The 21,414-nt window shown below is 31.2% G+C and overlaps 1 protein-coding gene across 2 annotated transcripts in view; it reads right to left on the bottom strand.

Annotated features, from left to right (window-relative positions):
- Positions 1-21,414, bottom strand: part of Spn (protein phosphatase 1 regulatory subunit spinophilin) — a 470,769-nt gene that overhangs the window by 124,496 nt on the left and 324,859 nt on the right. For both annotated transcript variants that reach the window (XM_075368965.1, XM_075368964.1), the window contains exons 4-7: positions 14,287-14,504; positions 9,292-9,428; positions 4,549-4,907; positions 143-505 (exon numbers count right to left, since the gene is read on the bottom strand). In XM_075368965.1, coding sequence (XP_075225080.1) covers positions 143-505; positions 4,549-4,907; positions 9,292-9,428; positions 14,287-14,503 — 1,076 coding nt within the window. In that variant the 5' untranslated portion in view covers position 14,504. The remainder of the gene's footprint in view (positions 1-142; positions 506-4,548; positions 4,908-9,291; positions 9,429-14,286; positions 14,505-21,414) is intronic.

Raw genomic sequence — 21,414 nt, 5'->3', positions numbered from 1 at the left:
TCTCAGAACCCTGAGTTTCATATTTTCAGCCACAAAGAATGGCAAACTAAATATAATATTAAACAAAACTAATCTGTTTTACAACAGTTAAACAACCTAATTATTATTTTTTACAATAATATTTTTATTGATTTGAATTTACCTTTCAGGTTTAGGTGGAGGTATCGTTCTACATTTATCGGGTGGCACCGAAGCTGCAGTTGTTGGACTTGACGGTGAAGGAGGAGGAAGCGATGATGTAGATGAAGGTCTAACAGGAGATGTTTTACTAGGAGATGAACAGGGTGAGGAAGGTAATGTTGATGTGGCACTGGGCGGTGGGGGCGGTGGTGATGCAGGATGCGGAGGTGGCGGTGATCTTGCTGTACGAGGAATATTAAATGATGCAGATCTTGTCGCCGGTTCAGGTATCTTATTAACAGCAGTTGTAGATAATGCTTTAACACCACTTGATCCCAGTGTAACACTTGTTTTAACATCATTTTTGCTAGGATCACTATTGTACCTAATAAAAAATACAAAACACTAATATGATGTTGTTTTACATATAAATAAATAGACGTACTTTGAAAATAACTAATTTTGTTAGGTTGTAAAAAACACGTACTCCAGAAAGCACTTGACGTAAGTTAGTATTGAATAGTTTATTACAACTACGAAAAAATATCATTAAATAAATAAAACTTTAACTCTAATCAGTAAATAATAAATTAAATAGATCATGTCAGTTTACATAGATCATCATGTTTGTTAAAACAAATGGACTACCTAACATTTGCCAGGTTGGATCAAGGTGAAATCATGATTATGGCAGCATCACAAACTTCACAGTTATTTATAAAATAAAAAATAGAATTGGTTAAAATAATATAAATTGATAAGTAATGCCATTTATTCAGCATTGATCAACACTTCTTCATGCCATTGGAACGTGGCGTTCTTGTCTATCCAGACCCCAAGGTATTTCACTGCAGAGGTAGAATGGACTATCATGGTACCAACCCTACATGAAGTCGGGGTCAGCTTATGCCTACTCGAGACTACAACCGCTTGGGTCTTTTCTAGCAAAAGCTGAAGCCTGATCTCCTGCAGGCACAAAACAATAATATTTATTATTCTGTTATCTGGTATGTTAGAAGTGGATATTGTGATTTTAAATGACTATTCTTTTTAAAAAAGATTTTTTTTTCATACTATATGACCTTAGGCAATCTTTTGCATATATTTTAACAAGGAAGATGAGGTGATGATTGGAATAAACAATAAGTGAAAAAATGTCAAATCCTTGCCTGGAACTGAACCTGAGAACATATGATCCAGAAGCTAGCATGTTAACCACTACTCCATTTGGGAGGCCAAATCACATATTCTTAATAAAAATACATGGATAAATAAACATTTAGAAATTTAGTAATATAGCGGTCAACATGATTTTCATATTTATTGGGCAGCAAACAATGATCAGACAGCCCATTTTATAACTTGAAAACTCACTGTGACTTTTGGAGGGAGAGTCAAAAGATGATTTACTCCAGATTGGAATACACGTAATTACCATATAACATTTAATAATGATTTTTAACTAAACATTTCATTAAGCACTTCAAATCCAAACATATGGTCTGAGTATTTTTGCAAACAAGATCAATTTAAATTCCTTCGTCCCGAGAGAATTTGTTATCTAAAACCAAAAAAAAAAAAAACACCCCAAAAGTTTGCACCTATGGCCACCAGAAATATTATCATTATCATTTATGATAATGATAATAATATTATTATGTATTTTATCTCTGTAATTAGCAATGTTATCTACTTATGAAGCATAATGCAACAGTTTTATCCATATTTAAAGTTCGATACTACTATCCATCCACTGAATAATGTTTTTAATTACTAACATAGAATTTTCAAGTCCTTTCAAATAATTAATGGATTTTATGATACTAGATTATAGTACTGAATCTTTAAATTTATAACTTCTATACAGGATGAACTAAAGAAGTGCTGGTGTTTTTCTAGTAGTAGTTTATTAACTAAAATGAACTCGCATTAAAATTCAAAAAAATATTCACTATGAAAATTGTTTCAAATTTGTTTTTGCTTAAATCTTGTCTCCTGAAATCTTTTACTAAAATTTATTCAGTTCATTTACAACATATAAAAAAAAACTATACTTTCAAGAAAGAGGAAGGAATACCCCAAATAAAATCTCAAATGCATTTTGGTGAATCTTATGTATGATTGTATTTGTTTTAACCATCATTGCTTGATTTTTTTCTAAAAAGCATTCCAAGGATGTAAATGACAAAAAATTAAAGACATTTTCACAGTTTGATTTTTCAAATTGTGAAAATTAAATGCCTATATTTATGAAAATGAAAGCAAAATCATACAATTTACAAACAGGTTATTAAAATATTTGTTAAAATAAAGGGTTAAATAAGAAATAAAAAAGGCTAGCTAGATAAATGGAACATACAAAAACGATAATGAATTTCAGACAAACAGTGAATGAAATTATTAAAAATGAGGAAAAAGATCTTGAAATTGGGAGAAGAGAGCCAAAGGTAGGTAGTAATAAAACCAAAATATTAAAACATAATAAACCAATTTTGGCTACTACATTTTGTTTTGATTGAATAACCATGTACTTATTCTGTATTAAGAAATCATTGTACAATATTTTATAAAAACTGGTTACACCAGTCTGAAGATATCAAGCAAATTGATAATTCATGAAAAAATGAAAAAAAACATTAGGCTTATTATTTCCCACCCGTGAATGAAACTGCTCAAATAAATAATCAAAGTGACCTACTAATGTGATGGAATTCTCTAATTGACATAAACAAGAATGTGACTGAGTCAAGGAAAGACAAAAAAGAAAAAAAAGGTTTTTTGCCCCACCCCTTTACAAGAGCTTGAATAAGCCAATATACAAGAAAAATAGTACATTACACAACAAGCCTATAATGATAGTCATTAATGCACAAGTGCAAAGTAAGTTACAACAGCAGTTTTGGCGAGGGTCGTATAATATCATTAATGGCTGTATACCGTATTATATGAGAGCTGTATACTGTATTTTTTTTTATAACTAAGAAAATATTAGTATTATTGATTAAACCCAATGACAGAACATTGTTTAAGTAATATTTTTTTTAATTTTTCAAAAAGTACATTACATTTCTGTGGCAATAGGTTATTAGTCATAAGTTCTACCTTTTCTTTAATATCTATCGATGTTAAAGAGATTTCTTCCTCAGAATCTGATGTGATTAACAAAAGGATAAACAATGTAACATAGAAACTTAATTACCGATTGCCGCAGTTTCAAATTAACCTCTGCTTGCTAACTACTAAATCGGATTAAAATCGAAGTAAAAAAACATCTAATACTTGCTTCTGATTGGTCAGTGGTTGAAAAGGGTAGGCTTTTGATCAGTTTAACACCTGTATCATGAAAATCTGTTTCATAATGACCCTCATTATGATACAGGTTCCAACCAGATAATTCAAATGTTATAATACAACCATAGAAAAAGCATATAAGCAACCTAAGGGACATAAAATTACGTAAAAAATTTACCTACGCTTTTAGTAAAATTTTGAGATACTGAACCCATAAGGTCTGCATTTCCCTGCTCCCTAAACTAATCGTGACAAAAATTAAATGGCATCAATGACCCAAATACAAAAATAATTGCGACAAATTACATCCAAACTGGTCTACCCAGTCTAGAATGTTAAATAAATAAAGGCCAACCACGTAAACATCCTTTTGGATTTGTTCAATGCTAAAATTGTGTTTTTTGGTTTTGAGGTGAATCATGAAATGTCAACATCTACAATAACACTGCCATGAAAAATTTGACCCGATTACCATACTTTACCTTATGCAATATACTATAGAGTACACAGTATAACTATACATATAAATAAAGAAAAATTAATTTAATTTAATAAAATATTAATATTAAATTTAATCTTTTAAATATACTTTTATTTAACTAATGAAAAAATGACAAAAAGTACTGAAATTTCACGATTTGGAAATTATTGAATTAAAGTATGAATTGTTTAGAAAAACTTTCCGATACAAATATATTTAAAGAAGCATACAAATATATTTAAAGAGGAAAATAATTTCACTTTCATATTAAATCAAGAATAAATGTTGATGATAAACTCTTTGATTAAATTCCAATACCGTTTTATTATATCGACAATGATGATCTATAAATCAGTTTTCTATTCACAGTAGTGAATGTATTTTTATATGAACATTTTTTTATTATGTCTTTCAGCAACACTTAATTATAATAATGCTTATCGGGTGAATTGATTAACAAAATTCCTTTAAATGTTATATCATGAATAATAAAAGCACAGGGCGCCCTTTGTTGTGTTACATAGCAAATTATCAATGAAATGATTATAAAATATTACGTATTAAATTATAAAATAATTAATAATTATAAAATAATGTATTATACTTAAATTGTATTCGTTAATTAATAATTAATCATTTATAACAAAATAAATTACCTTCCCGCGCTTGAGCGTGATTTTGTAAAATGTGAAGTCCAATTTTTCTGTTTTTCTATTAATTCTCTACTGTTAAGTTTTCTTTCAGGTTTCTCAGGTTTAGCAGGTTTTTCAGGCGGTACTCCATTAACAGCTGTTCTAGCTAGTACTGGTTTTGTTGCTAATTCAGTCGGTCGTGTCGGTGCACCAGATATTTTTCCTGGTACATTTGGTGCTTTATGAATTACTGGCGGTTTATTATATTGTGTAGTTGTGGTAAAACCACCAGTGGTCGTTATATTATTATAATCTGTATTATCGTGAGGAGGTGCACCATTTGATTTATGGTGATGTATACCATTAGCTGCAGGTACCAATATCTAAACAAAATAAACAAGCAATATGATAGTAAAACATGTATAATTAAAGACTTAAACCAGAACCTCAGATGGTCAAAATAATTCGTACCGGCTTCATTCTGGTTTATCATAATTTCTAAAAAAACAAATGAAGTTTCAAAAGAACAGATTGATTACTTTGGTTGTTCATGATTGATACATGTAAATTTACCATAATTTTTTTAAATAATGCAAAATAATGTCGATTTTACATTATTAATTTTCAATTTTAATTCACTTATTAATATTTATATAGATTAGATAATAAATAAATAATAGATTAATTAATTTTAATTTATAAAGTTCAATAGATCACGTAAAGTAATGCAATAAAATAAGTAACAGGATATTTCACGAATTACTTAAAGAGTTACATGTTAGATATAAAACCAGGCAGTTACAATTTAAAAAAAAAAAAAAATATTACATTTAATTGCACCGTATTTAAAACTAAAACTAGCAAAATACTCATTTTACTTTATAACACAGTTAAAAAATCTAACCCTCCTTTTTTTAATGTTTACATATTGATCTTGCAGCTTTACTTTTTGTGCTGGAATTTTTCAGCTGTAAAATAGTAGATTACAATGGAGAATTTTACAAGAAAAATATATAGATAATATGAGGTAACATAATTAAAAATAAAAAAACTTCACAAAATGGAGTGATAGTTTTATTAGTCATCATTAAAAAATTTCAATTTTTCCTAATTTTTTGTCAAATGTAAAAAGGTAATTTAATCATATAACAGGAACATTAGTCCTTTGAATTACACAGATTTTTTTAACAGATATATCTATATATATATATATATATATATATATATAAAGCATACTCATAAAGTAAGGGCCATCAGCTTATATTTATATACTAGTGGGTTTGAACACAGTTTTACGCATCTATTGGCTATTTATGAAGCCACTGCAGTTGTTGTTTGATAAAGTAGTCATTTGCCTGCCAGTGAATGCAGACTGCAATTTCTGCAACAATCGTTTCTCCCTGGCAGTTGTGGAATGCGTGCTTGATTTGATATTTGTGTGCAAAAGGATCTTCAGCTGCTGAAATTCATCGAGAGTTGTGCCTAGTGTATGGACCTACAGTAATGAGTGAAGGCAAAATTAGACAATGGTGTCATGAGTTTAAAAATGGCCACACAAATATGCATGATGAAGAGCGAAGTGGCAGGCCCAGTACTCAGACCGAGGAAATCATTGAACAAGTAAAGCAAAAACTGCGATGTATACGACGATTGACAATTAGTGCTCTGGCTGATGAATTTCCGCATGTTGGACAAATGTCTATCTACACGATTATCATAGAAAAGATCGGATATCACAAATTGTGTGCAACGTGGGTACCAAAAATGCTCACCAACCAACACAAACAGCATAGAATGTGCAGTGGACGAGCGTTTGGACTGCTATCGACTAGACGGAGATGATTTGTTTTCCCACATTGTTACAGACGAAGTGTTATGGACACCCTACACCAATGCACAATCGAAGCGACAGTCAATGCAGTGGCACATTCAAGTTGCCCGAAACCGAAAAAGTTTAAGCAATCTCCATACTGAGTCGTAAAATGTTGGCTACCATTTTTCAGGACAAAAAGGGCATCATTTTGATTGATTTCATGGAACGTTGATCAACAATTACAGCTGACACGTACTACGAAACACTCATCAAACTGAGATGTGCAATCCAAAATCAATGACGTGGGAAACTGTCGTCTGGCGTAATCCTCCTTCACGACAACGAGTGTCCTCACTCTGCTGCCTTAACCAAGAAGATTCAAGATTTTCATTCAGAACTTTTTGATCACCCTCCATACAGTCCCGACCTTGCCCTAGCGACTATTTCCACTTTTTGCATTTGAAAAAGTGGCTTGGTGGACAACGGTTTGAAAACAATGAGAAACTCAAGACTGCCATTGTCAACTGGTTCAATTCCCAAGCAGCGAGCTTCAATGCAGAGGGGTTAAATAAACTGGTGCAGCATTAAGCATTACAAAAAGTGCTTAGAACTGAATGGCGATTATGTGGAAAAGTGAATTAGATATGTAGTAAACTAAAACTGTAAGTAAGACCTTTTCTCACAAGTTAATTTTTTTTAATGACCAAATGGCCCTTACTTTACAAACATGCTTCGTATTTATATATATATATATATATATATATATATATATATATATAAAAGATATTTTATAAAAAAAATATAAAAAGATTTTTCCCTAAGTATTGGGTTTTATTTATTTTTGGAGACTCTTAATCCAACACTAACATACACACACACACACACGCACGCACACACACACACACACACACACACACACACACACACACACACACACACACACACACACACACACACACACACACACACACACACACACACACACACACACACAAGTCTACAAAAATAAAGAACACTCAATTTGGAGAAAAAATCTTTTTTATTTCCCAACAAAATCTCCTTTAATTTCTATACACTTAATCCAATCATGATCAAGTTTTTTATCCCATCCTTACAGTACAATTTTTCTGAGACTTCAAAATAGGTAGAGCAGATGTTTCAGCAATAACTTCATCACTTCACTTAAATCTCTTTCCAGCAAGTCATATTTGAAAAAAAACCAGTAAACTGAAGGTGATAAGTCTAAGGAGTAGGAGCAGAACTGGATTAATCAAAATGTCTACAACCCATAATTCAGAGGGACCTCGCTTCAATATAGGAAAAAAATAAATAATAAATTTAAAAACAATTATTTTTTTATTTTATTTAATAATATAGAATATTATGCCATGACCCCCATTGAATACAGTGTATTTTCTAAAAAGATAAAAAATAAGTAATACCTTAAAATTTTTACAGTATAAGAAGGCGGTATTTTGTTATTTTTATGCCCTTCAATTTTTGTTTGAAGTTGTCTGCAACTTATACAAATGGGGTCCCGAATTTAAATTCAATTTAAGGGGTAGAGGCTTAATTGTTACTGAGTAGAAGAGTTGCAGAATAATTTTGCATGTAATTCAGAAACCTTTGCTGTCGCAATCACAGAAAAGTGAACAGATGCATCTATGTGATCTATATAGTGTTTTAGTGAAAAAAAGAGCCTTCTTTTTAATATTATTTTCTCTATTTCATCATTTAGATGATTCAGTAAAGGTTCATAATATAGCACGGTTAACATTTTATCATTTACCAGAAAATCAATGAAGATTATGCCATAAGCTTCGTTAAGATAATAGCCATCACCTTTCCTGCTGATGGAATGCTTTCGCTTTCTTTGGAACAACTTCCCTGACTGTTTTGACCGTTCCTTGTTTCAGGTTGATAATGATCTATGTAAGTTTCATCGACTGCTATAAAATACCACAAAAATCCTTCTTGATTACTATTAGTCCTGAACTATGTTTAATGTTTACTCATTTCTGCTCTTGATTGATGGTGTAACACAGCACCATCTTGTGGACAGTTTTTGTATATGTAAATATTAATGTAAAGCGATGCACTCATTCGTTTCAGATTCCTGTCTTAGTGATTTTATGCGCTTTAATTTTCCATTCTCTTTCAACGACTAATCATAATGCTTTTCCAATATTCTCTAATTGTAACCTCAAAATGCCATTTGGAGCATTTAAAAAACAACGATCGCTAAACAAAATTATCTTTTACCCATTTTTCACAAGTAATACTTAACTCAAATGACCACCAACAACAGTACTATGAACACAACTGACCAAAATTAGGTGTATGCTCCTAGTGGAGTTGTGAATAACTACGAATGAAAGATGCTCATATTGTGGGCTACTATGAGCATTATCTCTTGACTTTACATGAACTTAAATACTCCTTAGACTGTAAATACTTTATAAATACTATAAGAAAAATAATTTTTATTTATACCATACCAATATTACATATATTTAGATTATTCTATGCAGTTCCTTAGATGAATGTTATGTGTTTTGATATTGGTTCAGAAAGCTAAGTTAATTTAGCTTTTGTAAATTCATGAAGTAATTTTTCAAGTTAATATGATTAATCTGTGTATTTTTTTAATTATTAAAAATTAACAGTTTTGTTTAACTCACTATTTTTAAGATTACCTGCTAGAAAACAAAACCCTGACTAAATCTGTTTTTACTACACACAGTTCTTTTATCTGATATTTCTTAATTTTTATTAATACTTCATAATTCTGAAGATAAGAACTGTAATATTATTTTAAAAATATAATAATAATAAAAAAGTGCACAAGGGTGTGTATCCATGTTACAACAAGCATCTGAATTTGAGAGCTGGAAAATACAAAACCTACATTAAGTTTTTATATAAAAATATAAACAGTACTGATTAATTAGTACCTGAGCAGGCGATGGATCTCTATTAGCCCTTACAGGAGAGTCACCACCACCAGATGAATTTGTTGAGCTAGATCTAGAACGTAAATCTTGAACTTTTGCCTTTTCACCTGGTAATGATCTCCCTCTATTCTCCTCCCCTGTTTAATCACAAAAACAGTATCAATCTTGTTTATTGCAATTTATTGTAAACTTTTTATTAGCGTAAACAATCACTTAACTAATTTTAACAAATTAAATAAATTTAGATTTAAATATTTTTTTTTAACAGATTACTTTTATATTATAAACAAGAAAATACATAACTGATAAAAAATACACGATTTACGGTTATTAATTTTAAATATTACAAACATACAAGGGTCCAGAATGCTACTCCGGTACTACTTTTTGGGAGAAATAAAAAATTGTCTTTTCACATAAAATATTTTGTTAACTTAAGTCCAGTCTAAGTTTTATGTTAGCATTTAGCATCCATTGTTATCATATTTCTTTGTTATTATTTCCTTAAATGGTTTGTGACGAAAGACACTGCTGTTATCTAAACATAACCTACAACAGTGAGCAACCGCTGCGAGTCAGTGACCTGTTTGTTTACATCTAACAGACAGAAAGCCACATCTAAAAGCACAGCGGCTTCGAAAACATTGGATTGCAGAAAATACTTGAAGACAAGTAAAAGCAATCGCTTTAGAGGAAACCGATCCATTTCTTGGATTTTTGTAACTCTATGGACATGTACACATATCAAAATTGGATTATTTCAATGAATAAAACATTTTGTATTCTTATGTTTCAACTATTAAATATTAAGTTGTTGAAATGTTTTCATGGATATTAATACTGTATGTTTTTTTTTAATTCCAAACCCTTCTTTAATTTTTATTTTTATTGACTTTATTAACAAATTATGAGCTAATAAAAAATATAACCTAAATTATAAAAATCAGACCGCATGAAAATGGTCCTTGGTTTTGGATAGCTGTAGGCAAATAGTGACAAATAAGTTGTAAAAAATTTAATTAAAAAAAAAATTATACTTTTGACATGAAAAGACAAGTTTTGCTTTTTATCGATATAAACATTGAAATGAATTTTCATTTTTCATAACACTGTCATATAGCAAGCCAGCTACGGCTGTGAACTATATTCTTGCAATCTGCTATAACACAAAATCAGACATTCTAGTATTAGAAAATTTACAAGTGCACTCCTATAAATATCACACCAGATCCGCTATAAACACAGATGTTTGATGTCAGCAATGATTGCATTGTTTATTATATTTCCATTATTCCAACCTTGCATATCGTTCGCTGTTCATTTTAATGAGAAAAATAATAGGATATAGAAAAAAATAGTTGAAAATATTACAAATCCTTGTGAGGAATCAAAACCAAAACCGGCTGATCTAGAATCCATTCTACTGCATTCTTCAGTATATCTGTAATAGTAGTTTCCACTTTCTTTCAATTTTTACTCAGCTTTCCGATATATTACTAAAACTTCCTTTTCAGCCTTCAAGTTACACTTTTTCTGGTGTTCTTTCACTTAGAAAGGCAGTTTACTGCCTTTCTAAGTGTGTCAGTAACTGAACTTGCTAAGCTCTTGAACTGCCTAAGTAGTTTTCCCAATAAATATTCCCATACCCATTACTTCAAGGTTATAACAGAAACACACACACATTCTATCTTTCTCTCTCTCTGTCTCTGTCTATGTCTCTATCTCTGTCTGTCTGTCTGTCTGTCTTATTTAAAACATATTTACAACTGGCATTGAGTGCTGAGGGTAGTTGATTTATTTATGTACTTATGTATTTCTTGGTTTGATGTATTATTTTTAATTAGCAAATCTAAAATTTAGTTTTTAATGTATCTATTTAATTTTATATTAATTCATTCAACCCAAGTACAGAATAATAAAATAAAATAAAATAGGATGACGCCTAACTTATTCCATAATTCAAGCAAGAATGCTTTCACAAGTTCCTCGCATCATCAGTTGCTCTATACAATTTTTCAAATCATTCGTACTAAATTATACATTAAAATTGGAATTAAAAGTCACATAACTTTGGCTAGCTAGTCCACATGGATTTCTATTTTGTTTTTATTATTGATTTTAATTTAATTTTATTAAATGACTTCATATTTTTTTATATACATGCAATTTTTAATTTTAATTTAAATTTAAAAAAAATTTGAATTTAAAAATTTTTAATTTTAATTTCTGTTTTGATTTTAATTTGGTAAAAGATCTTTTAACAATTTTAAAACTTTTAATTCTTATGTATCGTATAGGATTTTTAATTTCAATTTTAATGTGTAATTTAGTACAAATATGATTTGAAAAATTAAATAGAGCAACTGATGATGAGAGGGACTCATGAAAGCGCTTTGGCTAGAATTATGGAATAAGGTAAGTGTCATCCTATTTTATTTTATTATTCTGTACTTGGGTTGATCAGATTAATATAATGTGTATAGTGCAAAGAAATATGATTCTCAAAAGGATCGATTTTAGAAAAAAAATTATTTAATTTTATTTATTACTGTCTAATAAAGCACACATATTTTACAAAAAGGAATAAATTCTAGAAAAAGCATTTCATAAAACATTTTTCAGCTTTATTTTAAAAATTACACCAATTGTTGACTAATTACAATTGTTATAACCATTATAGCTTCTAGACCACGTGGTCTTGCATTCAGTATTTGGCAAAGGCCTAGCATTTTCTCACGTATTGTTTAATTAGCTTATCTTTCTCAATGAAGTACATATATTTTCTTAAGTCATACTAAGACAATAATTATGAATCAATATGAGTTTATGAATCTCTTTCTTTATCACAAAATCTTTATTCATGTCACTAATTACAGACTACCATTATTCTAATATACATTATTTAAGAGTTTAATAATAAACACGCAGCCTCTTTCCTAAACATCTATCTCTTACAAACCTGTTTTTAATCCAATGTCTACACAATAAGCCTAATGGCTGAGAGGTCTAAAGTAAAGCAAAATCTATTCATTGTTCAACTCGTTGAATCAATCTTTTGAGATTATTTCTTCTAAGTCTTCTTATACTAACTATTCTAATGGGTTATATTACGAGGGACATTCAATAATTAATGAGGCAAATTGTTGTAGAGAAAAAAAAACAGTTCATTCAATGACAATGAAACTTTTTGAGTGTCAAGTAGGCAACCTTGGGAACACAATTAATCAGCTGCTTGATCATAATGAATCTAAACATAACCTTTTTTGTTGATTTCAGAATGTCAGCTCCACTTGAAATATGTACACCAGAATAGCAACGTTCAGTGATAACATTTTTTCTATCAGAGAGTGTGAAACTGGCGAAAATTTACTCAAGAATGTTGAAGCAGTATGGTGAAAAGTATTTAAACCACAGTAACATGTATAAGTGGGTGGTACAGTTTAATTCAGGCAGAACATGTGTGACTGATCTTCATAACTCTGAAAGACCAGTTGAAGTTTCAACTACTGTGCTGTAAAACCATATAAATGATCTTATTTGCAAAGACAGGCAAATCAGAACTTCCCAAATTACTAGTTTGTATAATATTAGTATTGGAGCAGTGCATTCAATCATTCATGACAGGCTGAATTATCCCAAAACACGTTTGAGATGGGTTCTGAGACAGTTGACTCAAATCCATAAAGACACCCAGATTTGCATTTGTTCTGAGCTCAAAGATGGTCTGAAGTGGAAGGTAATGAATAACTTTCTACATCGTATAATAACCTGAGATGAAATATGGATACACCATTTTGAGCCCAAATCCAAATGACAAAGTCCTAGGTAGAAATTTGCCCAACAAAAAAAACCTCAAAACTCACGCATCAGCCGGTAAAGTGATGTCGACGGTCTTCTGGGAGTCGCAAGGCCCAATTTTTAGTGACTATTTACAAGAACAACATACAGTGAACAGTGAGTACTATTCTAACATGCTCCAACAGAAAGTGAGACCTGCGATAAGGCGAAAAAGTCAGGGTGCTCTCTCAAAAGGTGTGATTCTCTTGCATGACAACACACATCCTCACATTGCTCAGAGAATGAGAAAAACACTCAAGAAGTTTGGTCGGGAGGTGTTGCCACATCTTCCTTACAGCCCAGAATTTACCCCATCCAATTTTCATTCGTTCGGCCCACTCAAAGAGCTTTTATGTGTCAAGAAGTTCAACAACAACAAAGCGGTCAAAAAAGTGTCACATGATGGTTCTAACAGCAAGGTAAAAAACTTCTATGCTGCAGAAATCAGAAACCTCACAGAACAATGGAATAAGTGTCCAAATGTTGCTGGAGACTTATGTCAAAAAGTGGTGTAAGTGTCAGTGTCATTGAATAAATTGTTTTTCTCTACATAAATTTGTCTAATTACCGAATGTTCCTCGAATTACCTGAAATTTAATTCTGAGATAACATTTCAAAACAGGTTGTAAGCCCAATCACGACTGACATTGTCCAGTTTACATTATTGAATAGCATATTATATCGCATTCCAAATATTAAACATATATCATTAATTTGAGAATTAGATAAAGGTTACACAGTAATATTTATTGTATTAACTTAAAACATTAATCTCCTGCTTGTTAAGAACATAATTAACAAAAATAATGGCTAAAAAAGAACATCTTGCAATAATTAGTCATACTTATGGTGAACAAAAATATCTCATACATAAGCAGAAGAGATTTGTTTACACTACACAATACAATAAAGACCAAAGTGGATTTTGAATAAAATGACGTAATTTAATATACGGTGTCATCGATTACAGAAAGGATACATTTTCACCAAAGCCATAAACCTCCATAAACAATAGCAAAGAGGAAAATATGTTAAACGCACAGCAGAAATATGATGAGAGATCAGCACCGGTTTATTAACACTACCAAAATAATCATTAAAAAATGCAAAAAATAATTTATAAAAAAAAAATAATAAATAACAAATGAATCGACTAACCGAGTTTTTCAAATAAAGCTCTAGCATTATTAAATCTTGCAACATGGCTTTCAGTGCGAACAACAGTTACCGGTGGTGGACCGCCCTCTGGTGTCTTTAACGGATCCAGTACCAGAACATCACCCTCACCACCACCCTTCATTGCTTGAAATATATTTGCGATCTGTGATACTTTAGAGCCCACCACACGGCCCCCACCAATTTTCTTATCTTCCATCCTGGAAATAAAAAAAAAAAAATCATTAATATTAATTCAATTTCAGTTTTCCATGTTGAAAAATCAACCAGTAAAACATTTTTAAAGAAATATAAAAAATCCACTTCTCTGATACTGAGGGCTTCCCCTTTGGCAGACTACTACTTAAGAAAAAAAAAATTAATCGGAATATTAATGTATTAAAGTATCTAAGTAAAGAATTATGTAAAAAAAATTGTTTTATTCCTTGAGTAAAATTCTGAGATATGAGACAAATTGTGACTGTATCTCCTCATCACCTTGACCAGTTACAACCAAAATTAAATATCAATGATTTATTCAAAAGTCATCGTATAAAATTTCATAAAAATCGGTTAATCCAATCTAAATATATCAAGCCAAAACAATAACCGATATAAAAAACAAATTAGGCTTATTTGTTCACATCGTGAATGAAATCAACCAAATACATAAACAAAATATGTAAAATATTAAAAGTAGTGTACATAAAAGTACAGTACATAAGTACGTGTATGCAATGTAATCGTGCAATTAGAACAATAATCTAATTTTGAACCGAGAAATGATAAATTTTTTTTTATCCCCATTCCATTTTGGGTGTTTGTATAAGACCAAATATCATCAGAAAGTATCTTAGCTACCTAACAGGCATTAAATTATGTGAAAAAATTTACCTAAACTTTGAGTACAATTTTAAGATATAAGATCCATGAGGTCTGTATTTCCCTTCCTCCTTGACTGATTTTGGTCAAATTCCATCTAAATCAATCCCATCTAGTCTGGAGATATAAAGAAAATAACAGGTAAGCATACATACATATGGAAATGTATGTATGTGCATACCTATATAACCTCTGGATTTAAATTTTTTTTTAATAAACTAATATAGGCAAAAATGGGAAGTCATAAATATAAATCACGTAGATATATTTATTAAATTAAAAATGTTAACATTTTACCTTGCAAAAACTCCTCTATACTTCTATCACTATATTACTTATATCTAATCTTTCTTTTAGTGACTTTAATACCCAAACCTCTGATCTGCAAGTTATTATACTGATAATGATTCTATATATCTCTTTTTTAATGTCACCTCTAATAATTTTATTCCGCAGTACACAGTGTAATAAAGTCAATCAATTTACTTTCATTATCTTACTAAATACAAATACGTATATCATCCAAGCCACCCGATGACAAAGTAACTACTAGGATATTAAAACTTTTCATACGCTATTATCATCTTTTTCAATCTGAAGATTACATCTTTAATCTCAAACAGTCAAATACATTGCATAGTCCAGGTTCAGTTTAACTCTGAATTCCAGCTATCTACAATTTATTTTAAATTCTGACCGATCCATTTCAAAACCAGATACGCTCACAATAAGAAGAATAGATATTCCAGGAACAGGATTCCTTCCGAGAACAAAGTAAGAGAACATCTTAGATTGACATAGAGAGATGATTTGAGGAAAAGATGAAGATGTGAAGAAATTTACACGAGAAGGGTGTTATGGATGGTAAAGTTTGGCAGCCGGGTGACAAGAAGCAGCATTAAAGATGCATCACATAAATCTTTTATTTTGATAGTACATAATAACATATTATATAAATCGTATTAGGAATGAGTAGATATACTATGCCGTGGTTAAAAAAATATGAATTGTCCCAGCATTTGTGCTTAGATGAATAAAAAAAAAGTGTAAAACCTTGATAAAAGTAGTCACAAATACACAATTAATTATAATAAGAAATAAATGTAATTAAAGTCCATATTAATTATTTAAAATAAAAATACACAGAATGTTAACCTAAGTACATAAAGTAGTTAATACAAAAATAACTAAAACGTAATTCATAATACAGAAGGCATTCATGAGAATTATCTGGGTACATAAATTTGAATGTGTTAAACAGAAATGGAGAAAATTAAGGGTTTTTAAAATTTGTTATTAGTTTTATTTAAAAATTCATCATTAGAATAATATCAATTCTGTAAATAAAATCTTTTAAGTTTATTTTAAATGAACTGTTGGCAATAAGTTTTAAATGGTTTGGTAATTTATTAAAAATGGCAATGGAATCATACATAACAAAAAAACCCTTTCTCATCGGCTGAAGTATTGTGTTAAATATAGAAAAACAGTTATTTTCTGGTTTAACAGAGGTAGATGTTGTTACTTTTTAAGAATAGGTGACTATTCTTTTTAGCAAAGGTTGCATATATTCATAAATTTGCCGTAAAGGAAGGTAAGGAAGGTTAAAGCGTTAACTCATCCACATGTTTATATTTATGAATGTGCAACCTTTGCTAAAAACAATAGTTACTTATTTTTAAAATGTAACAATATTCACCCACTATCAAACAAAACAACAGAATTGTTTTCATGTAATCTGACACCATAGTAAGGCTAAACAGAAAGGTGTGCTTCTGTTACCATTTTTAATAAATTATCTAACAATTTAAAAGATTTCCCTAGGAGATTGGGAAATTTTCTTTAATAGAAATAATATTAATAAAAAAAATCCTAATTTGAATTTTCTGCATCTGTTCAGCACATTCATGGATACATCCTCAAATAAATTTTCATTAAGACCTTCTTTACACTTTCATATATTTAATTTACAAATTTAATCGCTGTGTTTTTATGTCACTCTCATTAAGATTTTACTACAGTTTACCTTCATCAATTCAAACACTGAAACAGTTTATCTGGTCAAAATCCATTATATGCCCACAACGCTTCCGTTAGTTAGTTCTTAGATAGCGCCACTGAAACGCTATCTTTATATATATATTTCTTCTGTGCGTGTGAATGTCACTGAACTCCTCCTAAACGGCTGGACTGATTTTGATGAAATTTTGTGTGCGTGATTAAGTTGATTCGAGAATGGTTTAGATTCACAATTTGGTCCGATTGAAAATGTTTTTTTTTAAATTAATTAATTTATTTATGTGTTGTTGTTGATCTTGCAATGGTTAAGGTTCATAATTAAATCCGGTAGGCAGCGCTGCGATCGCGTTTTAGAATTTTTTTAATTTTTGGCAATCAGTCAGTACCGGTAGTTGGTGGTGTGATCGGATTCTAGGAAATTTTTTTATTTTGTTGCTTTTTCGCATATCAGTTACTTGCGTCGTAGATTAATGTTGTTATTACATTAAAATTCGTATTTTTAACAGTCTACTGTGTTTAGAGGGTAGTTTGAATTAAATCCGATAGGTAGTGCTGTTCTGACAATTGGATTTATTTACATTCTGACTTTTATAAAGTGAAAGGTTAAATTTTATGAAGTTCCGTAATGTTCATTGTTTTTAAGATTTTATGAAACTTTCAATTGTGTTCATTTAATTTGTATGTATACTCAAATCTAGCAATAGCGAAGCATTGCCGAGTCTGCTAGAATTGCGCGCTTATTGAGAATATTATTTATTTAAATAACGTTTTAAAGTGTAATTAAAAAATATACATTGTGCAAATTTGTAAGATGCAGTATTGACGTCAATCATGCAGTATGATTATTTAGATATGCTGTAATAGTGTAGCTGGAGTTGTGCCTGTGAAAATTTAATGAAGATTGGTTGTGTTGTTCCTCGGTTACTCTCAATTTAATGTCGACAACAGACAATATAACTTCAATTTGGGGTATTTTTTCAGTCGGTTTTTCTTTCCGGTTTGAGTATGAGGATTACGAAAATAAAATTTACGTATAATATTTTATGGCCCGAAAATCACGAAAACTAATCGATTACTTTCATTGAAATTAAACAACAATTTTGGTAGACAACAGGCAACATAACCTCAATTTTAGGTTACTTGTATCGGTATATTTTTCTTAAGGGCTTGTTTAATCGTCTTATAAACAGAAAATATGTTTTAATATTCAATAAAATAAATAAAAAAAACTCCGTTCTCATACATAAAACAAGTAAAGAAAGACCTAAAAGCAAACATAGAAATAAAAAATAGTCAACGTAGATAAAAATTTAGAGAAAAAATCCGCAGAATGGAGGTTCTAGCGAATGCAAAAAAGAAAAGAGAGCGCATGTGCTGGGCAGAAGAAAGAAAAACACAGCGTAGTAAAAGAATGAAAGAATTCTAGAGGAGAAAGAAGGAAAATGAGAACAGAAGGGCCTGAAATGACATTTGCGTGGTTCTCTGCAGGTCGGTTTGAAAAAAAATTATATCTCTTATAGTTGTCTCATTTAATTTACGTTTTGCATATTGCTCGAGCAAAAGACGATACAAAATAGAATAACAAAAAGTTATTCTATTATCTTGTGCAGAACTGCGGGAGAAATTTTTCATCTTCCTTTTAAAATGTATTATAAAACTTTAAATTGCATTCCAGGAAAAATAGATAGAAAAAGGAAATCTTTTTACACGACTGCCCAAAAAGGAGTGTATTATGTATGTTTCATCGAAGCAGCTTAACGGCTCAACCGATTTAGAAGTACGACTCCGCGTTGGAATTCTTACGTTACAGGGAGTGCCACATGCTATTTGGTTTGCTTGGCATTGCTCCCGCCACCACTCCATTCGGTCGCCCTAAAGCATAAGACCGAATGTCTGCGCCACAACCGGCAACTGAGCCTCGAATAATTTTTTTTTCTCCTCTAATCCTCTAGGTCGGTCCGGACTGTCGGGTATAACTCCACCCAGAGGAGTGTCTGGTTACTCTAACGAGCCTTCCCACCAACCGGCAGTATATCCGGCGTGGTAGCTCGCCGGTCAGCTCTGTTGAGGAGTCTTTATTGTGCCTTTTTTGTCCGGACATATCTGCCCAAAAAACAGCGTCGGGTCTTTTCTTTTTTACTGTGACTACCATCCCCTGGAGTCCCCAGATGATCATAGGCACCGGCACACCTGGGCATGCCAGTCCCACCCTTGGGGCTGTCTTCTCTTCCCTATACTAATAGCTTCGGCGCCCTTCCTCTTGATTTCTACTCCTGATTACCTCCGCGGCATATGTGTTGACTCTCTCCAATGTTCCTCGCTTTGTAACACGTCGTTCACAAGGGTATCTGGTGTGCGCTGTGGGATACCCGCCCTAATCCGTTGTATGTCCCGCTTACGGCATTTGAAGACTGTATGTTCAACAGAGTCCTCGTCTTCGCAAAACGTACATGACGGTGACACGCGTCTGCCTATTTTATGCAGGTAATCTTGAAAATTACCATGCCCCGTTAATATCTGCACTAAGTAGAAGTTTACTTCACAAACTTCCTTTCATATATACTTCGCTTGGTCCATTGTGCCGTGCCACCCCTCTTGCACGCCACCTGTTCTTCCATTCGAACAATTTAGCGACCGGCATCCTAACGTAGCTCCCAGAGTTTACCTAACAGCGTGAACGGACTAAGCGCAGTGCCACATACCACCGGTTCTTACGTGTCTCACTTGTCATATATATTTGCTAAAATGGGTAGACGCAGCCCGTCAACTACTAAAAATATATGACATGCATAAATTAAAATTTATTTCGTCACATGCTATATAGATATATATTCTATATTCTATTTATAAATATAATATATATATATATATATATATATATATATATATATATATGTTTAAATAAATTTCAAATATCTTATCCGTTGAAGGAGTCGTTTTTGAATTACTTGCATCACAACGCTTCATTCTGAACGATTCGGAAACCTCGTATCTCATACGTGTGAAATTGTCTTAATAGTGTTTTTACACGACTACCCAAAAAGGAGTGTAATGTATTTAGGATGGATGTATGTACGTTTGTTCTACCGTTGCAGCCCAACGGCTGAACCGATTTAGATATAAAAGCCCGCGTTGGAATCCTTACATTACCGGGAGTGTCAAAGGCTATATAAACATGTATATATTTATATAAATTAAAAAAATATATATATACTATATAGAAAATTTTCACCCGCACGCTCTTTAATTATCCTATATTAAAGAGCAATTTTTTTTTGGCAGTCGTATTTTTTTATTTTTAATATTTATCTCTTGTTACGCGTATATTTCTATAAATCCTACAATTTTTCTTCAAATGAACTGTAACACACACACACACACAGTCTCTCTCTCACCCTCTCTCTCTCTTTTCTGCAGTAACAAAACTTTAATACGGTATAAAATAAAATTCAATTTTTATCAAACGGTTTAAAAGATGTTAACACTTAAAAGACAAGCTTTATCTTTTACAATGCGTAGTATTTTCGTAATTTGTCGGTTGAAAATCCATTTTAATGAAACACATCAAGAGTAAAAATTAAATAAATAGAATTAAACAGATACGCTTAACACCTGTACTAATCTTACACCGGTGTCGACCGATCTTACGAAAATAGTTTCATGGAATTTACATACCGAGGAAGCATCTCACCAAGAGAAACCAAAAAAATAGGAATTAAAGCGAATAAAATTTAAACGTGTATAAGACGTTGTTTAAAATTTAAGGAATAAATTTTAAATCTTCTTGTTCTTCCTGCTAATAAGGTCTAGGCACTTAAACCGTTCTAATATTAATTATTACTTAATGGTATATCACTAAACGCATCAATTCATTTTCTTCTCGGTCGATCGACATTTCTAGCACCTGACAACTTACATTTCACAGACTCCAAAAGAAAACTCCAAAGTTGTATCCTTCCTATATGTTCTTCCATCGCATCCTGCAGTCCGTGATCATTCATTTTTCTGGACTCCACGTTCTAAGTAAATATCTGCGTCGGATTTTTATCCAGAGTATTTTTATTAAATTTTACCAAAGGCTTTTTCTGAATAAAAAAGTGTACCCGTAAGAATACCGGGCAATTCAACTAATTCTTTTTACATTATAAAAATTGCTAATGTTGAAAATTTAATCCTCGATATGTGTAATAATAATAATAATAATAATAGTATTATGAAATCCGTCGGGAA

The sequence above is a fragment of the Lycorma delicatula genome, chromosome 6 (assembly GCF_047948215.1).
Source record: "Lycorma delicatula isolate Av1 chromosome 6, ASM4794821v1, whole genome shotgun sequence".
Taxonomy (NCBI): Eukaryota; Metazoa; Arthropoda; class Insecta; order Hemiptera; family Fulgoridae; genus Lycorma; species Lycorma delicatula.
This window is presented reverse-complemented; position numbering and strand designations above follow the sequence as displayed.